General features: G+C 58.9%; 3 protein-coding genes across 4 annotated transcripts in view; 1 reads left to right on the top strand and 2 right to left on the bottom strand.

Moving 5' to 3' along the window:
• Positions 1–3,454, bottom strand: part of KIF1A (kinesin family member 1A) — a 31,120-nt gene extending 27,666 nt beyond the window's left edge. The window contains exon 1 of the mRNA XM_079315305.1: positions 3,338–3,454. The gene's annotated coding sequence lies outside the window, so the exon portion shown is untranslated. The remainder of the gene's footprint in view (positions 1–3,337) is intronic.
• Positions 3,455–5,059: 1,605 nt separating this feature from the next.
• On the top strand, positions 5,060–9,198 carry AGXT (alanine--glyoxylate aminotransferase). Its single transcript, XM_079315680.1, has 11 exons — positions 5,060–5,355; positions 5,480–5,672; positions 5,993–6,057; positions 6,130–6,230; positions 6,441–6,511; positions 6,836–6,920; positions 7,191–7,286; positions 7,532–7,601; positions 7,720–7,815; positions 8,007–8,135; positions 8,704–9,198. Exons 1-11 carry the CDS (start codon positions 5,116–5,118, stop codon positions 8,809–8,811), a joined length of 1,254 nt encoding a protein of 417 aa, XP_079171806.1. The 5' UTR covers positions 5,060–5,115; the 3' UTR covers positions 8,812–9,198.
• Positions 9,199–9,230: 32 nt separating this feature from the next.
• MAB21L4 (mab-21 like 4) lies at positions 9,231–13,527 on the bottom strand. 2 transcript variants are annotated; one of them, XM_079315679.1, is made up of 5 exons: positions 12,987–13,527; positions 11,684–11,906; positions 10,761–10,914; positions 9,661–10,017; positions 9,231–9,484 (listed from the first exon to the last, which is right to left on the bottom strand). In XM_079315679.1, exons 1-5 carry the CDS (start codon positions 13,462–13,464, stop codon positions 9,392–9,394), a joined length of 1,305 nt encoding a protein of 434 aa, XP_079171805.1. In that variant the 5' UTR covers positions 13,465–13,527; the 3' UTR covers positions 9,231–9,391. The 2 variants fall into 2 exon arrangements, with proteins under 2 accessions (XP_079171805.1, XP_079171804.1); XM_079315678.1 differs by having other exon boundaries at positions 9,355–10,017.
• Positions 13,528–19,616: the final 6,089 nt, after the last annotated feature.

Below are 19,616 nucleotides of genomic sequence, written 5' to 3'. Positions count from 1 at the left end.
CACCCTGTGGCACCACTCAAGGACAATGGATTCATCCCCTGGCCAAATCCATCTGCACCTGACAACTGCCCATGTCAAACATTTCCCTCTCCTCCCGAGTCAAGCCAGTTCCCTTTCCCCAGCTCTGCAGCCTCTCCAGCTACCAAGGCTCTGAGGAGCTCCTGCAGAGCCCCAGAACAGCAACACCCATCAGTGAGCCCACCAGCCCCAGGACTGCCTGCTGCTTGCCAGGGGCCACCTCAGCCCTTGCTCTTATCCTCTCCCCACCCCTGTGCCATTCACAGCCACTCCAGCCCCATCACTTCCCATGAAGAGACTCTGGTTTCTCCTTTGAACCACTTCTCCATGTGCCTCATCCTGCTGTGCACCTTCCATTGGTGCAGCTTTCCTTTCTTTGCCTTCCTCTGCCCTGTCACCCCCAGCAGCACCTTTTCTCTCTGCCTTCCCAGTGCATTCCCATCTGGCTCTCCTTGCCCAGTGGTGTGAGCTCCTCTCCCGACCAGTATTCCCTGCTGCAGAGCCCCAGCTCCATTTTCTGCTCCATCCATTCCCCTCAGCTTCCCTGGTCAGCAATGCTCTGCTTCCCTCTGCTCCTCTGCAGCTCTCCAGTCCCATCCCTGCCATGGCAACACAAGGACCCAGGTGACATCGTGTGCCCTTGGGGGCCACCAGCAGACACTGACCCAGCTGCTTCTCACCCTGCTGTCCTTCCCTTCCCCTGACTCACTTCCCTGGCTCAGCTGCAGGGCGGAATTCAGCCTTCAGTGGCATCACTGGCCACGGGCACTCAGCACCCTGTCAAGAGAGGGGGCAGGCTGCAGTGAGCAGGGCCAGGGGCAGTGCCAACCTCGAGCCCAGCCAGCTCACTCTGCCTGGGGACAGCCAGAGCAGCCACTGCCTGCTTTATCTGCTGCCATCGAGAGAAATTCGATAAGCCATGACCAGCCTTTGGCTGGGAGCGTGCCAGCACCAAAGCACTGCTGCCTGCTCCCTCCCTGCTCCCCCCCAGAGCTGTCCTACACACAAGGGAGGCTGCACAGAGGAGCAGCCAAGCCCCTGTGAACATCTGGACCTGTCCCCCAGTTCTGCAGGGCATCTCTTCCCCCACTTGCCATGCAGCCTGCTGGCTCTGCCCATCCCTATGACACATCAGTTACCCCTAGTGAGGAGCAAAAGGCCTGGAGAGCCATGATTAACTGGATCAGCTAAGATTAATTGGGCAGAGATTAGTTAATGAAACAGCTCTGAAGTCCAAGGGCTACCAACTGGCAGCTTCTCCTGCTAAGAGGTGACCAACAGGACAGGGAGCATTGTCCCCAAGTGCCACCAACCAGCAAGCTCTTCCTCAAAGGATGCTAAGGAACGTGCTCTGCTGGTGTTGCCCCAGCTCCAGCAGATGCTGAGCTGCCTGCACCCAGGGAAATGCAAGGTGAGTTTCCCTTTGTCTGCACACACACCCAACCCCACATCACCACTGGCTGCACCAGTGTATTCTCAGTGTATTCTCAGCAGCTGCCAGGCTTTGTTGTGGTGAGCCCTTCCCCTGCCCCCTTTGTTGGGGCCCCCCAGCTCTGACTGGGACCACGGGGCTCTGTCTGCCTCTAGGGCAGCAGGGAACACGTTGCTGGATGACATGGCACCATTGATGCCTGCCAGGAAACCTCCTCACTCACCTCACACCCCACACAGGGCAAGGGGCCATGACAGTGCAGTTTTCTCCAGAGCAGCATCTGCAGGCAGGGAAGCAGCCCAGAGGACAGCCCAGGACAAGGGAAAATTCCCCCCACGCCCAGATGCAATCCAGGCCCTGCTTCCCCAGTGCCATCACAGGCACCCTGCCCGGTGCCTCCTCACCTCCTGCCCACCCCAAAGGGGGACAGAGCTTCAGGGTAGAGTTTGCAGCTCCCTGAGCATTTCCATGCAGATTCAGTTTACAGGTAGCGAGCATAAGGACATGGATGAAGGGTTCTGCTGCAAAGTAACCCCACCCCCCATCCCTGCTCCCTCCATCCTCTCTTGCAGACACTCAAACCCAAAGCAGGGAAAAGCTGCACAGAAAACGCAATGAGCTCTGGTGGGTGCCCAGCATTGCTGGGCATGGAGAAGGGTACCCAGGGAGGGGGCAGACAACAGATTCCCACACCAGGGCTTGAGGGGCTGCAGCTCTTGCCACATGCAGGGAGGTGGAGGGTGGTGGCAGCATCTTTGCCAGCGCCAGCTGCCACCTCCCAGACAAAATGGAGGTCAGCAGCAGCATGCCGAGATGGCAGAGCCACCACACCCCTGGCCATACCCAGGGGAGGGGAGGCTCTGCTGCCTCCTTGCCCCCCGGTGCCACAGATGCCACCTGCACGGGGCTGCTCTGGTCTGGGATGGAAGGGTGCCTGGCTGTGGGTTGGTACGGGAGATGCTCGGCTGGCTCCTTTTTCCCCCCGCCGAGCCCTGATGCTGTCACACAGGACCTGAGCAGGCAGGAGACGGGCTCAAGGGGTCTGGAGCATCTAGGGGAGGGATCACTGACCCGGGAGGGGGAGGAGGAGGAGGAGGAGGAGGAAGCAGAGGAATAAGACAATAGGGCAGGTGCAGGGCTGCTCCCTGCAAACCTGGATGACCAAGCGTGGAGCTCTGCGCTAGCCCTGCACCCCGGGACCTGCCCCTTCCAGAGCCAGCAGCCTCTGCACTGGCCCGCAGTGAGATGGCAGCCCTTTTCCAGCCACCCCACAGCGCAAGGTCACCGGCGCTGCTCGTCCTTGGCGGCCAAGAGGAGTCTTAGCATCGCAGCATCTTTGCGAGAGCCCCAGGTGGGGCATCCACCACTCCCTCCAGCGCTGCTAACTCTGAACCATTATGATGATGACGCAAGATGGCTCAGCTGCATAACCACAGCCCCGGAGGGGACAACAGGGGTGGCTCTGGGGTGAAAAGGGGTTCCTGTGTCCCCGCCATGAGGGGGACATCCTCCTCATGGCATCCTCCCCCTTCCTACCATGCCTGGGGCCGGGATGGCAGAGGCGTCTTCCCCCACCCCCCCACCCCGACTGGATCCTTCTGGAAGATGGGGCGGCACCCGGCGGTCACCGCTCTGTGGACCCGAGGGCAGATTCCCTACACCCACAATTTGGAGCATCGGGGGCCTCCGCAAAACGGCCACCATCCCCCCCTCCCTCCGCCCCGCGGGACCCCCGGGGATGCGCATCCCGCTCCCACCCGCCGGGGCCACGATGGGCGGCACCGCATCCCCATCCATCCCCAGAGCATCCCCGGAGCATCCCCGGTCCCCCCTCGGCCAGCGCCCCGGTGGGGCTGCCCCGTCCTGCGCGGTGACCCCCGCCCCTACCTGAGATGCCCGTGGCCGGTTCGGAGGGGCGCGGCGCTCAGCCGTGGGCGGGGAGCGCCGGCATGAGGCCGAGCCGCGCGGAGCGATGCGGTGCCGGTGCCGGTGCCGGTGTCGGTGTCGGTGTCAGTGTCGGTGTCGGTGTCGGTGTTGGTGCCGGTGCGGGTGGCAGCGGCCCCGCCCCTGCGGTCCCCGCCCCACGCGCTGGTTGGCGGCCGCCGCCGCCCGGAGGGGGACGCGGGGACCGGGAGGGCGCGCTCGGGGATGGAGCGGTGACGTCAGCGCATCCCCCGGCCCCGGGCGCGCTGCGGAACCGCCGCAGGGGCGGGGCGGGGCGGGGAGGGGAGGGGCGGGGCGGGGCGGGCGTCGCCTGGCAACTGGCACCGGTCCGGTACCCGATACCCGGTACCCGATGTCCCGGTACCCAATATCCCGGTACCCTCGTACCCCAGTACCCCGGTATCCGATATCCCGGTACCCCGGTACCCCTGTACCCCAATACCCTGGTACCCCGGTAGCCGGTACCCCGGAGCACACAACGCTAATCCTGTTCCCCGGCGCAGTATTCCCAGGAGCGCCCCCGCCAAGGTTTCCTGTGTCCCCGGCGCTGTCACTTCGCTCGCCCGCCCGGGGCACGGCCGCTCCTGCCCATCTGCGCCCGGAATTTAGGGCCAGCGCAGAAAGCGGATTATTCTTCCGCTGCCAGCTGTTTCCACCAGTACGGCCGTCCTCGCCCCACGGCAGCCCCGAGGCCACGCGTCCCCTCCCCGCCCCAGCAGTGCCCCAAATCTCCCTGGAGGACAGGGAACTGGGAGATGTCCTTCATCCGATGTGTCGCCATTGCTTTGGTGGGATGATGGCTGGGCAGCAGTCCCCAGGATGACTGGTGCTTCCATCAGCCATGCAGGAGCAAACTCACTTGCCCCCAGCTCCTCCTCAGCTGCTGGGCTGATGTGCTCTCACCTGCCACTGCTGCCAGCCCACGCCTCTGTCCACGTGTCTTCAGCAGCAGCCCTGGTGCCTGTCCTGCCGGGTGGGAATTCTCACCCCTGTGCTGTCACCCCCAGGCAAAGCTTTGCTCACTGAGGGGCTGCTCTGGGCAGGGACCCACTCGTGGATCTGCTAAAGCTGACAGCAGGCAGCTTGTTTGCATGTCAGGGTATGGATGGCAGAGAATGTGCCCGAGGCTGGGCACGATGCAGTGTGCTGTGGGTACACATAGCAGGTAAGAGAATACTGAACCCACGTGGCATCCCCAGGACACACTGCCATGCTGAACCTGCAGAGCACAGCTCCTGTGGCAGGGACTGTGTCTGTGTAGCAGTCCACAGCCCTGGTGCACATCAGTCCCCTCGAGGCTGTCACCCAGCCACATGTCCCTCTGAGACACAGGTCCCTGATCAGGGAGCCCTGCTCAGCATGAACTTTTTCTGCAGGAGGAGCTACAACCATGGCAGCTGTGCCAGACCAGCCTCAGCACAACCATCCTGGCACAGGATCTAAGTGCCCAGAGCAGGAATACTGTTGGGAAACATTAGCTCTGGTGTTGTGGGGACTGCCTGGGGACTTGCAAGGCTGCCATACTTGGAGAGTGATTAGCACTAGTGAGGGGGCATGCCCCAAAATGAGGGGCCCAAGGCAGCAGGGATAGCACTGGTGACACATTAACCAGACAGAACAGGCCACCAGGGGTAGAGTCCAGACTGGTAGGGGGGAGCACTATTTTGGTCAAGGTCCATGGGGACACTGGACACTGCTGGCACAGGAGACGCTGTGCTGCAATGCTAGCAGCTGCTCAGGCAGCCTTCACTGCTCTTTTTCTGCGGGCTCAGCTGCTGGGGAGAGCCCATCGTGCCATGGCCAGCAGGCTGCTGAGTGTTGCCCGGCCGGAGGAGCTGCTGCGGCCGCTGGCCGTGCCGGACAGGCTGCTGCTGGGGCCAGGGCCCAGCAACGTGCCCCCTCGCATCCAGGCTGCGGGAGGGAGGCAGCTCCTGGGCCACATGCACCCCGAAGTGCTGCAGGTGAGCTGCCCCAGCCCAGCTTTCCTTCCCTCCCCTCCGCTCTCTCACCCCCAGGAGGGGCTGGAACAGCTCTGCTGGGGTAAGAGGGGCAGTAGCAGCGCTGGCCAGTGTCCTGCTGCCACAGGTGATGGATGAGATCAAGGCAGGGATCCGGTACGCCTTCCAGACCCAGAACAGGCTGACCCTGGCCATCAGTGGCAGTGGCCACTGTGCCATGGAGGCTGCCCTCTTCAACCTGCTTGAGCAAGGCGACACCGTGCTGGTGGCCATCAATGGCATCTGGGGACAACGTGCTGCTGAAATTGCCAGGAGGCTGGGTATGGCGTGGCAGGGCTGAGGGGAATGGGGTTGAAGGCAGGATGCCCCCAGGTTGCTGTCCCAATCCTGGCAGTGCTGAGTGACATGGCTTACAAAAGCAGAGAGCACTCTGCTGGAGAGCACTCCAGGTTTTTCCAAGAATGATGCTACTCTGTTTATGGTGCTTTATGGCTTTTCCACTGGGCAAATCTGCAGGAGGTCAGACCCTGGCAGGTGGCTCTGCTCGTGGTTCATGCGTGACCAATGGCCTCATGGAGCAGGTGACTTCCCAGTGGGAAGCATGCCCAAACCTCACCCCCTCTGCCCAAATTCCTTCCAGGAGCCAATGTCTATGAGCTGCTGAAGCCCCCGGGCAAGTACTTCACTCCACAGGACATTGAGCAGGTGAGTGCTGGCCACAGTGCAGAGGGAACAAGCTGACCTCCAGTGTGGTCACCGTCCCTCTGTGTCATGCAGGGCCTGCTGCAGCACAAACCTTTGGTGCTCTTCATCACCCATGGCGAGTCCTCCACGGGGGTGCTGCAGCCACTGGAGGGGCTGGGCAAGCTCTGCCACCGGTCAGTGCATGGGACTGAGGGCACCCCAAGGTCACCACTGGGAATTTGGGATTTAAATGTGTTGGGCTTTTCTCTGGCTCTATTGTGCTGGAAGTGAGTTGGTGCCAGTGAGACATGCAGCCCCTGTGGGGACCAGGATGCCAGGGCTGCAGGCAGAGATGTGGCAAGAAGAGGTGGCAGAACACCAGGCTGAGCTCTGTCCTCCCACAGGCATGGCTGCCTGCTGCTTGTGGACGCAGTGGCATCGCTTGGGGGAGCCCCCATCTTCATGGACCAGCAAGGTAAGAGCCACAGTGCCATCATGGGCAACCAGGGCACAAAGGGGATCATGCCTGGGACAGGGAGAGAGAGCAGTGGGATCAGCCCCTCTGCCTGCATTTTGGCTAGTAGCACTGGAAACTGGTCCAGCTGCAGCCAGAGATGCAGGGTGGTCCTTGGGGACCATCAGCAGTGCCAGGGACCCTCCCAAAACAGCCTGAACACAAGGAGGACCTGCTGTGTGTGCCATTCTGCTGCTTCCCACCCACCACTTGCAGCTATGTCGAGGGCTCAGCATTTTCCTGCTGGGAGCCTCTGATTTCTGAGTTGTCTTCCCTTTTGGGCAGAGATCGATGTCCTGTACTCGGGGTCCCAGAAAGTCCTCAACGCGCCCCCCGGCAGTGCCCCCATCTCCTTCAGTGAGCGAGCCAGGTAAGAGCAGCCCAGTCCCACCAGGGTGGAAGGTGATGGGGCTGGGGGAGGCTGTGGCCTCTCTGCTTTGCCAGCCACCTGCTTTGGGTGTGCTCCGTGGAGAATATGCCCAGCAGCAGTGCCGAGCCCATCCCATCCCTGGGCAGTGACTGGGAGCTGGAGCCAATCTCTGAGCTCACTATAGCGGAGTCCTCCCTCCCACAGGGCTGATCCCACCTTGGAGCGGGTGGGGTCAAGCTCCCACCTCTCCTCAGTACTGTGTTTCACCAGGGAGAAGCTGCTGAGGAGGAAGACGAAGCCCCCATCCTTCTATCTGGACATGGGCTGGTTGGCAAACTACTGGGGCTGTGACGGGGAGCCGCGGAGGTGAGGGCAGGCTGTCTTGTCACTGAGAGCTTTGAAACCCCTCCCCACCCAGCTTTGTCCCGGCTCAGGCTCTGCCTGCCCTGCAGGGCTCAGCCCCTGCCTCCCCACACCCTGGCCTCTGCTCACAACTCTGCCCTGGGTGATGAGGAGGCAGGATGCTGTGCCTCAGTTTCCCCGACTATGAGCAAGGGGTTGCTGTGCTGCAGCCAAGCTGAACCCCGGTGGGTCCCCCTTGGGTTTTGCAGGTACCACCACACTGCACCCATCAACAGCTTCTTCAGCCTGCGGGAAGGCTTGGCCATTCTGGCAGAACTGGTGAGTGGCTCCAGACAGCCAGAGCAGCTCTAGCCGTGCCCCTGGGGCTTGGAGGAGCTGTAGGTGCCAGGAAATGCCTGTCAGCAGCAGAGACCTTCTCTGTCCTCTCTGCCCACAGGGTCTGGAGAGCTCCTGGGAGCGACACCGGGCCAACTGCACCCAGCTGTGCCAGGGGTTGCTGGACATGGGGCTGCAGCTCTTTGTTGAGGAGGAGGTGGGTGCAGGGCAAGCCCACCACCAGCAGAGAGTAGGGGCAGCGTGAGGACACAGCCCTGTGCAGCTGTAGATGTGCCTGGGCAGCTTGTGATGCCAGAGGAAAAAAAACCCCTGAGTGATGCTCTGTCCTGGCAGTGTGCTGGGGTCACCAGGGGCCATGGGACTGACACCAGTTTCTCTGCTCCTCAGAAGGCCAGGCTTCCCACCATCACCACCGTCAGGGTGCCTGAGGGCTACGACTGGAAGGACATCACAGCCTTTCTGATGGACAACCACGGCATGGAGATTGCTGGGGGGCTGGGCCCCACGGTGGGCAAGGTGGGCAGAGTCCTCCTCCCCTCCTCCTGCTGCCCTTGGCTGGGCACTAACCCCATATTCACTGCCACTCTATGGGTTCTGGGCACTAACCCCATATTCACTGCCACTCTATGGGTTCTGGGCACCAAACCCCATATTCACTGCCACTCTATGGGTTCTGGGCACTAACCCCATATTCACTGCCACTCTATGGGTTCTGGGCACCAAACCCCATATTCACTGCCACTCTAGGGGTTCTGGGCACAGAGCCCCATATTCACTGCCACTCTATGGGTTCTGGGCACTGAACCCCATATTCACTGCCACTCTCTGGCTGCTGGGCACCAAACCCTGTATTCACTGCCACTCTCTGGCTGTGTCCCATCGCCCAGAGCAACACATAGCAGCACAACCACACACAATCACCAGCTAATTGAATAACCACGCACGTAATTAGCGGGGTTGCACCTCTTTATAGGGAACGATGTGTTAAATACGAGCGAGGGAGCTGTGCATTCACAGCTGGCCGTGTGTCCCCCACTCCACACTGGGGCTGCTGAGGCACAGTCACTCACCCCTCTCCTCCCAGGTCCTTCGCATCGGTCTCATGGGCTGCAACTCAACCAGTGGCAACGTGGACCGGGTGCTTGGAGCCCTGCAAGATGCCCTGAAGCGCTGCCACCGCAGCAGGCTGTGAGCTCCCCTGGTGGGGGGAGGCTGGGGGAGGTGGCCTGGCACTGCCTCGAATTCTTGGCTGCAGAGGAGCTCCACTGCCTCCCTGGGATGCTGGCAGCAGCCACAGCAACACCCAGCAAGCCAAAGCACAGTGGGAAGAAGCTGGGATAGCAGGGGGCACGGAGGAGAGGGCTGTGCTCAGCAGATGTGAGACATGTCTCAAACCCACTTCTCCCATGGCCTGGCCCCTCAGCTCCTTCCCTTGCCCTGGCCCCAGACCCTCAGCAAGCTGACAGAGGCTGGATGCAGCACCTGACCATCCGTTCCTTCCCCTCCCATCACCAACAAAGACAGCTGTCCCTAGCCTGTAGTGCAGAATGCCAGCCTTCCCCCTCCAGATCCTGCACCATGAAGCACCCAGGTCCAGCAGGGCAGCCAAGAGGCTGTGTGTGCCCCCAGCTGCAGCAGATGTGCTCTCTCCCCCACACCACCCTTCCTCAATAAAATGACACAGCAGCACGCTGCTCCCTGGCCCTGTAGCTCTCCTTGCAGCCCCTCCCAGGGTTCTGAGACACCCCAAAGGGGCAGCAGCAGGGTCCCACTCAGCTCTGCAGAGGGATTTCTCGACGGATCTTGGAGAGGAGCTGGGACACTGCTGAGAGGCGTGCACTGTCCTGGATCCGGTACACCTGGAACTAAAGGCAGGTGGGAAGTGAGGGGAGAGGGTCCCACTGCTTCAGCTCCATGGTCCAGCACTGGCAGCCTCCCACAGCCTCCACAGGAGGGCTTGGTGAGGCCAACTGCAGTGCATCCCAAGCTTCCTAGCCCGGGGGGCTTCTGGTGCTGCCTTCAGCTGAAGGGCTGGGGTTACCTGGCTGAGCAGCATGTCAAAGTAGGCTGTGTCCCAGTAGGATGCACCTTTGGTGGGGAGCTGCAGGAGGGCTCGGGTCTCAGAGTCTGCCTGCCAGCTGCCACTGAACCCGTGGAGGCCAAAATGGAAGCGGAGGAAGCGTTGGGGGTCCCAGGCAAAGCTCTCCACTTTGTGGTAGAGGGAAGCAAGGTCTGGGCCTGCTCCTTGGAAGAGGTTTTGCTCTGGGTTCAGGAAGTGGGGCAGGTGCTGGGTGGCCAGGCAGCGGAGAAGGATCACCAAGAGCCTGTAGACAGAGCCCTCCAGGTCCTGCCAGTCCTCTGGAGAGGGAAAGAGCTCTGTGCTCCACAGCAACACCATCTGTGAGGAGGGAGGGAAGAGCACAGGATCAGCCACAAGGCCAGGAGGACTATCCCTTCACACCCTTCAGGTCACCATGCAAACACTTGTGGGGCTGAATCCATGGAGGCTGGAGCAGATGATACTTTTCTGAAGGCCAGATCTGTTCCTTTTCCTTCAAAAAAAAAAAAAAACCCACAACTACCAAAACATCAAAGAATGCGACACAAAGCAAAGCACACAGGATTTGGGTTCCTCAGAGCTGCAGCCAAGCAGCAGTTTTCTGTAAGCAGTAAACATCCTTGTATCCTTCTTGTCCCTTGGCTTGGAGAGCCATCAAAAGGCAGGGCACACCTGGAATGTGCCACCAGCTGTCCCCAGCATGGCCAGTTGGAATGGCTCTGGAGTGCTGGGTGGGGAAAGGAGGTTTTTTCTCAGCAGAAACACCACCCTCAGCCCTGTACAGGCACATTCCTGTGGGATGCCATCCCCAGGCAGCCGAGGCCAGGGTGTGATGCAGACCAGTGCAGAGCCCCAGGTCTGAACACACCAAGTGTCTCCAGCTGAAGGTTGCTGGTTCAATCCAAGAGAGAAGGATCAAAGCCTTCTAACCATGGCTGGCAGCAGCACACATCCTTTCCAGGCACAGCCACTGGCTGGCATATCCCAAAGCACTGCCCTTGTTGTTGGGTTCTCATGCAGGGGGGAGCAGCCTTGGCTCTGCTAGCCCAGAGCCCCAGTCCCAGCCAGCAGAGCCCACCTACCTTCAGGTGGTTGAAGGTGAGAGTGCCTTTCCCCCCCTGCCCCCCCCAGTCCTGGTCACGGAGCTGGTCGAGCAGGCGGAGGCTGTCCAGCCGCGGCCCCTTCAGGCTGTCCACTCCTTGCAGCAGCTTCAGGATGGGAAGGTGAGTGGAGGATCTGCAGGAAGAGAGTGGGGTCTGGTGGGAGGGGACAGGAAACATCCTCCCAGGATGGGGAGAGCATGCCTGAAGTGACTTGGGGTGCAAGGGGGTCCCTCCATGACACACATGTGGTCCCAGTCAATGCAGCATCTTGGATCTACCTCCTGTTTGCCTCTGGCAGGCAAACACACTCAGAGGTGTGGAGTGGGATGGGAACACTGCTGTGCAGCTCTTGCCTTCCCAGGAGGATCAAGAGTGGGGCAAAGTGGGGTTGTGCTCCCCTATGTGTAGTGGGGAGGGTAGGCTGGGTTGGTCCACAATAAAGGGTCGACAAAGCTGGACCACCTTGTTCCCAAAATAAATAGGGACTGGTCCAGCTCTGGGGAGTTGTGCTGGCAGGCAAGATGCATCAGTCCAACCCCATTTTGTCCTGCAGCCCACCTAAGGAGGCACCTCATCACCCTGCTGCTGCCAGGTGCCTGGGCTTGTCTCTGAAGCCCAAGCAGGGATCTGAGAGCTGACCCCTTTGCACAGTCAGGGTGCAGCTCCAGTGAATCATTCCAGGGGGCTCCTTCAGCTGCATTCCTCCTCTTCCCCTGAGCTGAAACTTGGCTGAGGTTTTTTCCTCCAACAAAGGGAAGAGAGTTTGGGCATCATAAGGGGGTGACTGCTGACATGTCCCCACCTTTTCCCAACCTCTTTTTGCCTGCACCCATCAGTGCTGCCAGCTAGGGGGGATCCCTGGCACAGGATCACCCTGCTGTGCATGCAGCTGAGCCTCTCACCTCCAGCAGTGGGGAGAGGCAGGGACAAAGTGAGCCTCTTCTGTGGCCTTCCTGAGGCTGCCTTCAGGGAAGCCCCTGCTGCTGTGCTGCCCCCAGAGCTGGAGCGGCTCCTGCTGCCTCCTCACCACAGGAACAATGTCAAAGCGAATGCTCTTCCAGCTGCCGCGGATCAGCAGGGAGAGCTCCATGGCATCTTCCTGCAGATTTTCAGCACTGATGTCACCTAGATGCAGAGGGTTTGGCAGCAGTGAGGAAGTCAGTACAGCCGGTCCCACAAGCTGAACCAGGTGTGTGCTGCAGCACCCGTGGCCATGTCCCACCCCACTCGACTCAGCCCTTCCCAGTGCTGCAGTCTGGTCTCAGTTCCCTGGTTAAAATCCCTCTCCCAGTCATGCTGGGGTGGTTTTACAGGAAGGAGTGTTGCAGGGCTCGAGGTCAGGCACAGCAGGAAGTCTCAAGCAATCAAACTGAGCTGTGCTTCTGGGTGGCTGAGCAGCGCCAAGAAAAGCAATGCAGCCCAAGAAAAATGGATCAGGAAAGGTTCATTGCTTTGTGGGGGTGGAGGAAGATGAAGGTCACTGGCTTGGCCATGGAGGAAGGAGGGGATGATGGACTTGCTGGTACTGGGTTAAAAGACTTTGAGACCCACTGGTCCTCTTTCATCACCCTTTCACCTGGTTGAGCTTTACTTCAAGAAGCACATTGAGAGCTGAAAATGCATTAAGAAGCCTATGGAACTGCTATGGGCACTTCCCAGGGTCCCCTCCCACCGTGTCTTTTCCAAAGACACTGCTGCCAGCTGGTGCCCATGTGTTCACAGGGTAAGAGCCATGCCCCAGGGTCCTGGTCCAGCTCTGATGCACTCCCAGCTCACCCTCCAAACAGCCTCCCCCAGGGAGCAGGGGGCACTTAGAGGCTGAGAGGTGGAGGGGAGAATGTGGTTAGGGTAAACCAAGCACACCAAGTCCTTGAGCAAACCCTACCTGAAGACTAACAGCAGGGCTGGGTGGACCCTGCACCCACCAAGAAGGGTGTCATCAGTCCCAGGTGAAGATGCCTGAGGATGACCCTGGTGCCCTGGGATGGCAGGGAATGGTTTGCATCTCCCCTTCCTTAGCCGGGGCAAAGCCCACCCCAGCACACAGCGAGGTGTTGGCTGACCTGCTCCTGCAGGTTTTGGGTGGGCCACATGCCCAGGAACACGTGTCCCAGCATGTTTGCACAGGGATCACTGCCAAGCTGGGAAGCTGGGCAGGCACTGGAGGCAGCTCCTGGCTGGGAAGCACCCTGCCAGTGTACGCACCTGGCTGAAGCAGGAAGAGGCGTCGGCAGTGCACGATGGCTGAAACAAGGAGCTCTTTCAGGTGCTGGAGGATTTTGCCTGGAAGCAGGCACACCACACCACCTCCATGCACATCCACAACACCAGTCCAGTCCTCCAAACCAGTCCCTGCAGCGCACACTTCCAGATAGCAGGTGTCCAGCTCCGAAGGATGCCTGGCTGGGCTGTCCCTGCCCTGGCACGCCAGCACACGCAGGGCATGGCCGTCGACACGCAGGGGTATCTCCAGTGTGACAGCATCCTCAGAGGCACACAGGGTGAACTCCAAGGCTTCCAGGTTCCTGGCATAGTCCACGAGGAAGCGGGGCTCCCTGGCATGGACGCTCTCCAGCAGGGTGAGCAGGATGTCCTCGGCTCGCTGGAAGTGCTCCATCCGCTGCCTCTCCCGGGACAGGATCACCCCCAGGTAGCTGTGCCAGAGGGAAGTGTTGCTTTCCATGGCAGCTCTGCCGCTCCTTACGCTGCTCTGAGCGGCAGCCACGGTGCGTGGGCAGCCAGGGCAGGGCTGGGGCGGGCGGAGGGAAGCAGAGCTGGGTGTTGACAAGCACCAGGGCTGGGTGGCTCCCAGGGAGAGGTACAGGGCAAACCCAGGGCGGGGGCTTGAGTCACGCTGCACCCCTCATCCGGCTCTGCAGAAGGGTGACAGAGAGTGCTGGGTCGTGCCAGGGTAAAGCTGTGCTCTCCCACACCCCCTTGGCACAGGGAGGGGGCCGGCAGCACCTCTCACAGCCACGCCAGGTAAAGGGACCCGCTGTGCTCCTGCCCGGCTGCTCCAACCTGAGAGGAATGTCTCCAAAAACAAGCTGTAGATCTGCTGGTAGATAAGGTTATCACTCAGAGATAAAAGAAACAATAGGATGGATTCCACTGATTGACGAATGGGAAAAGATATTTGCCTTTACAAACAAACTGTAGGTTGGCTGATAAGTGAAATTGGATATCTGGAAGATGAAAGAAGTAACGGAGAAAACCCATGAATTCTATAAGTATTAAAAGTTAAAAGGAAGGGTTATACATTAGAGGGGAATCTCAGGTATCAGGTATTCTGGGGAGTCTGTGCCTCTCAAGTACCTCAAGGGAAAAAGAGAGGGAAAGCAGCAGGGAAATTGGGATAAAAGGAGGCTGCGTCCTCCAAAAATCTGAGAGATCCCAGGAGAATGCCCCATGGCCTCTCCCTTTATTCGAATAAAGAAAAGGACTCCTCTGTCTCCTTTTTGGACATAAACCTCTGGTGTGTGTGAATGAATTTTATTTTATGTCTTTGTAAATTGTCAATACTCCTAGCTGTGTGTCCCGTACCCCATCCCAGTATCCACTCTCACATCCACACACACCTCCACTACCCCTTCAAAATGGCACACGACAGAAAATGCTCATGGGATACCACTCAGTCATAAAAAACCCTAAAAAATGAGCCAGGATAACATCTAAGACTGAAAAATGGTACTCCTAAGTGGGGAAAACATGGGGAAGATGGAATCACCAACCAGAGCCTTTTTGCCTTGTCACCAGGATTTCAACAGCACTCAGTTGGCATGGCACCCCTAGACCAAGAGCCAGCAAGGCTTTTTCTAGGGATTCTCACAAGGAAGGAAGCCTGAGTTTTGTCATTTGGCAAAGCTTTTCTCCTTCCGTGTGTCATCCCATGGGAACAGTGGTGGTGTGCACAACCCCGAAAGCTGAACTTTAATAAAGACCTTAAAAAAGGAGCTGGTCTCCTGCCCCATTCATTTCACTACCTTCAGAGCTGCCCTCACTTCTCCCCCATCTCCCACTAATCCCGGAATGGGGATTTCCAGGCATGTTATCTTTTCCAGAGGTACAATCCTGAGCTTCCCAAATCTGGACCTGAAGCTTAATGATGATGGCTGGAAGGCTGGGCTCTGCCAGCAGCACAGCATGGTTCAGCCATCCCAGGCTCTCCTGCAAACTGATTCTGCCCTTGCTCAGAGCAGGGCAGGGAATGGGGAAGTGAGGGAGGCTCCATGGCAGCAGAAAGCCTGAGATGAGTGTGGGCATCACCTCTGAGGAAAGCAGAGTGCCATGGGGCTTGTGGCTCATCCTCCCACCTCCTGTGGCTCACACCTACCCTGTTAAACAGCCCAGATGAGGTTTCTGGATCTCCCCAGGGGTTATTTTCAGTTATGCCTCCTTCAGTTCCCCGTGGCTGAGGAGCTGCCCTACAGGTAGGAGTCTGTCTCATGTTCATCTACCCTTCTGCTGGCTGACTGAAGGAGCTCTGCTTCCACCTGCAGAGCATCCTTGACCACCTGCAGTTCAAGACATTGAGCCTGCACTGGGCTTCTCACTACCAGAAGGCTGTGGGTGCTCTGAGCTGGGCAGTCTCAGCCAGATTTTAAACCCCAGCAGTGGGTGATGGGCTCTGCACCTCCTCACCTGAGCCCTGTGCTTCAGGTTTGAGCCCATCTGAGCAGGGGATGCTCAGTCCCCCACACCAGTGTCTGTCTCAGCCAGGGCTGAGGGGCAGGTGTTACCCTCCTCCATCATGTGGGGAACACAAGCTGGCTGGCATCCCAGAGAGGGACTGAAAGCAGCAGACCCCCTTCAGAGTGGTTTGAGCTCATCCTTAAGAATGCTGAACCCAAGCCAGACAAGACAGATTACTGCTTCATGCCTGGTGTGGGAAAAAAGGGCAGAGAGATGCAGGCCACCACTTTTCTGGGGGTGGTGGGGCATGGCTCACTGCTGGCAGGGTTGCTGTATGCCCATTTTGTCACAGATGGAGTCCCTGCTGCAGCAGCAGCCAGGGTATTCCTTCTGTCAGTGCCTGGCAGGAATGCTGGAGGAGGCTGTGGGCATCATGCAGAAGGCAAACTGGGAGCCAGGAGTGGTTCTGTAGGGAGGTAAGGCTGGGCAGGGCAAGGAAATGTGGCTGTCCCCCATATGGCTTGGTGCTATTTCCCTGCACTCTTGTCTCAGTGCTGGCTGAGCCCACAGTGTGACCCTGACATCCTGGTGCCAGAGCTCTGAGCCCAGGAAGAGCCAGTGGTGTGACCCCCTCTGCTCATTCTGCCGTTGACACCCACACTTTTCGGACCTCTGGGTGCCCCAATCAAGTGGTTGGTGCTGCAAATGCCTTCTGCCCCTTCCTTTAGGGTGGGACCTCCCCTTTTCCCCTTTTCCCCTTTTCCCCTTTTCCCCTTTTCCCCTTCTCCCCTTTTCCCCTTCTCCCCTTTTCCCCTTCTCCCCTTTTCCCCTTTTCTCCTTGTCCCCTTCTCCCCTTCACCATTTCTTCCTCTTTCCCTCCTTCCTGTTTTCTCCTTTCCTATTCCCCTTTCCCCTTCCTCTATCACTTCCTCTCCCCTTATTCTCTCCTCTCCCCCACAGACCAGGGACCAGGGCCAGGCCCTGGAGCATCCTCCTGGCTGCTGCAGGCACCGTGTGAGAAGGGAGAGTGAAGCAGTGGCACATCTGGTGACAAAGCTGGCCAGCCAGAAGAGGTGTGAGCAGCTGGAGGTGCTGAGCAATGCTCTGAGCAGGAGGGAGCAGAGAAACAACCCCAAAATAAAGGGTGAGTACAAGCTAGAAAGAGGAAAGAACCTGTGGGCATGGGAGCACTTGGCACAGCAGAGGTGAGTGAGGAGCTGCAATGAGCCCCCAGTGTCCTCACTCAGCTCACCTCTCTGTGGGGCTGTGCACCCCAGACCCTGCAAGATGCCCTCATCACCCAGCAGAGAGGTGCTGGGGTGCTGAGCTGGTGGGGTGAGGAGATGGCAGGGCACAGGGGCACTGGGATGTGGGTCATGCTTTGCCCCAGCACCACAGTTCTGCACCCCACAAGCCCCCAGAGTGGCATGGCCCCCAACATACAGCTGGGATGGGGAGGGGGGACAAAGGCAGGGAAGGTAGAGAGGAAGAGAGAGTAATTTAACATGACAGGCTGTTTATTTTGGCAAAAAGGGTTTCTTTTCAACAGATTTCAAAGCTCGGCCCTGGGGCTTGAGGGGGGGACCACACAGAGGGGTGGGAGATGAGGGGTGCGAGATGGGGGGGTCAAGGGGGCACCCAGAGTGGGAGGGAAGGAGAAGAATTCCCCCTCTGTTCGTGCCTGGGGCACAGCCAGGTTTTGAAGCCCTGGGTGTGCTTGCAGGCTGCAGCAGGGTGTCCCCATGGGTGCCCACACTCCTGTGTGCACATGCTTCCCCACATGCATCCACACACATTCGCACGCTCCCCCTGCCCCTGCTCCTTCCTCCAGGCCAGGGCTCAGCTGGAGTCTTGGCTTCCCCCAGTCACATTTCAAAATAGGCTGTTTATTTAAAAAAAAAAAAAAAAAAAAAAGAAACAAAAATAACCCCACCAAGGTGGGGGGGAATTGCTAGGAAAGAAATAATTATTATAATCACATTAAGAGCTTTGGCTGTAAAACTCTTGTGAGGGTGCAGGGAAAGAGCTGGGGCTGCTCTCTGCAGGGAGTACAGGGGGTGGTTTTCCTGCCTTGTGCTCTTTTATTTTCCAATGCTGATCCAACAACACCTCCCCTCCTCCCCTTTTCCTCCCCTTTATCCTGGGAAATGAAAACAATTTATTTAATGATGGATCATCCCTTTCTCTGGTCACTGACCTTCTGGGTGAATTTCTGCTGAGCTCGGTGGAAAACTCGAGGCTGGGTTGTGGATCCCATCTGTGGATGGGGGAGGGGGGGGAGCTCACCCTTATCCTTCCCAAAATCCACAGCAACAATCCTGGGGAGCAGGCATAAAGGGTCCCCCCATGAAGTCCAGAAGCAGTCTTTGCTGCAGGCACTGCAAACCAAGGGCTTTGGGGGCAGATATGGGGGCCTCAGAGCTTTTCCACCCCTTCCCCTTCTCTCCTGAACACCCCCAGGGGTTCCTGGTACCCAAAGCCTTCTCAGCCTGGTCTGAGGTTGGGGTGCAGTGCTGTGGTGGCAGTGGAGAAGTGATCTCCACCCTGCTGCCCAGTGGGGCTTTTCTGGCTCAGGGGGTGTGTGGGAATGGTTTGGGGAGCTGATCAGGCCAGGAAGGCGTGTGGGGCTGCATGGGGCTCCCAGCAGAGCAGCTGGTGATGGATCCCTGTACAGCAGGGGCTTGGTCCCTGAGTTCTGTTCCCTGGGGAGGGCATTGCTGGGGGAGTGGGGAGCAGCAGGATCACCTCTGGCTGGGGCAGTGGGGTGTGTGTGCTGTCAGCACCCAGCACACACTGCCCCAGGGCCCCAGGCAGGAGTGCTACCCTTCATCCCAACCCCCAGCTGACCTGCAGTGCGGGATGGAGCAGCCCAGCATCCAGCCCCCTCCCCTCTGGCCCTGCATCTGCCACGGCCTGTTGCTCAAAGCATGGTTCTTGTAAAAATGAGTAAATATTTATACAAGAATAATTTAAAAAACATGGTCTGTCAAATAATCAAAGCAGCAGAACATCCGAGGAGCTTTCAGCTGGATTGGGAAACCCAGTGTTGCTTTCTGATGTTCTGCTGCAATGCTGGGGGTGCCCATGGCCAGCCCCAGCCCTGTGTCATGCCAGACTTGCCAATGTGGCTTCACAACAGGTTTGAAGTCATCATTAAAACTGCTGGTGGGTTGGCTTTCACTTCCATTAGCCCAGCTGCCTGCTGCAGGAGCCTCAGCCAGGGATGGGACTTCACCAGGCTCTAGTTTCAGCCTCGTGTCCTGGTTTTGGCACTGTTCCCTGTACTGGGACTGTCCCAGAAGCTGGGGATATCCTTGGGTGGAGTGCAGTGTCCCTGTCCTCCCCTGAGATGTGTGGTGAGGCCAGGAACTGGTGTGGGGAGTGACAGGGTGGTAGCTGAGCTGGTAGGGTGACCCCTGGTGCTACCAGGGCACTCCCTGATAGCATCCCCATCCCTCCAGAGCCAGCAGCATCCTCAGCATTTCAAAACCTTGGCTTTGCAGTGGTGGGGCAAGAGTCTTGGGCCAGGGCTTCCCCCAGGGAAGAGGATTTGTGTCCATCTCCATGGCTGCACATCCCCATCTGTGCTGGTGTCAGCAGTGGCTGGCAGAGCCACAGCTCCTTGTCTGTGTCCCAGTGGTGCTGTGCTCCCCCAGCATCACCCAACAGCCCTGAGCTGCCCAGGGGAACAGCACCTGGAGCCCCCCAGTCCCATGATCTTCTGCTCATTTGGGACTCCCCTAATAGGGGGGAGGGGACACCACTGCACAGCACAGCAACATCCCTGTCACCACAGCTGAGATGACACGTGGCCACCAGATGCCTGGGCTGTGTGGTTCAGAAGGGGTGGCAGGAGGAGGTGAAAGGGTGGAGAGGGGAAGAGGTGCCCCCTGTTCCCTGTGGAGAGGAGCAGGCAGTGCTGGGGGTTTGGGGGAGTGGGAGCTGGGTGCTGCAGTAACCCCCATCCTCCTGGCTGCCCTCCAGCCCCTTCCCACCACCCACATCTCTGCGCGTGATCTGCGCTGCTGCATTCTTTGAGCCTGGGCCAGATAACGAGTTCAAACCCTTTTCATTAAACCTCAGCTCCCCTCAAACACCCCCACACCTCCCTGGTCTACCTGGCTGCCTCTCCCACCCTGAGCAGGGAGCTTCCAGGGCTGGTTCTCCCCCACAGGAGGTGATGCTTGTGCCACACACGTGTTT

This window comes from Erithacus rubecula, assembly GCF_903797595.1.
Source record: "Erithacus rubecula genome assembly, chromosome: 11".
Lineage (NCBI taxonomy): Eukaryota > Metazoa > Chordata > Aves > Passeriformes > Muscicapidae > Erithacus > Erithacus rubecula.
The sequence above is the reverse complement of the archived record's forward strand: the minus strand, read 5'-3'. Positions and strand labels throughout refer to the sequence as shown.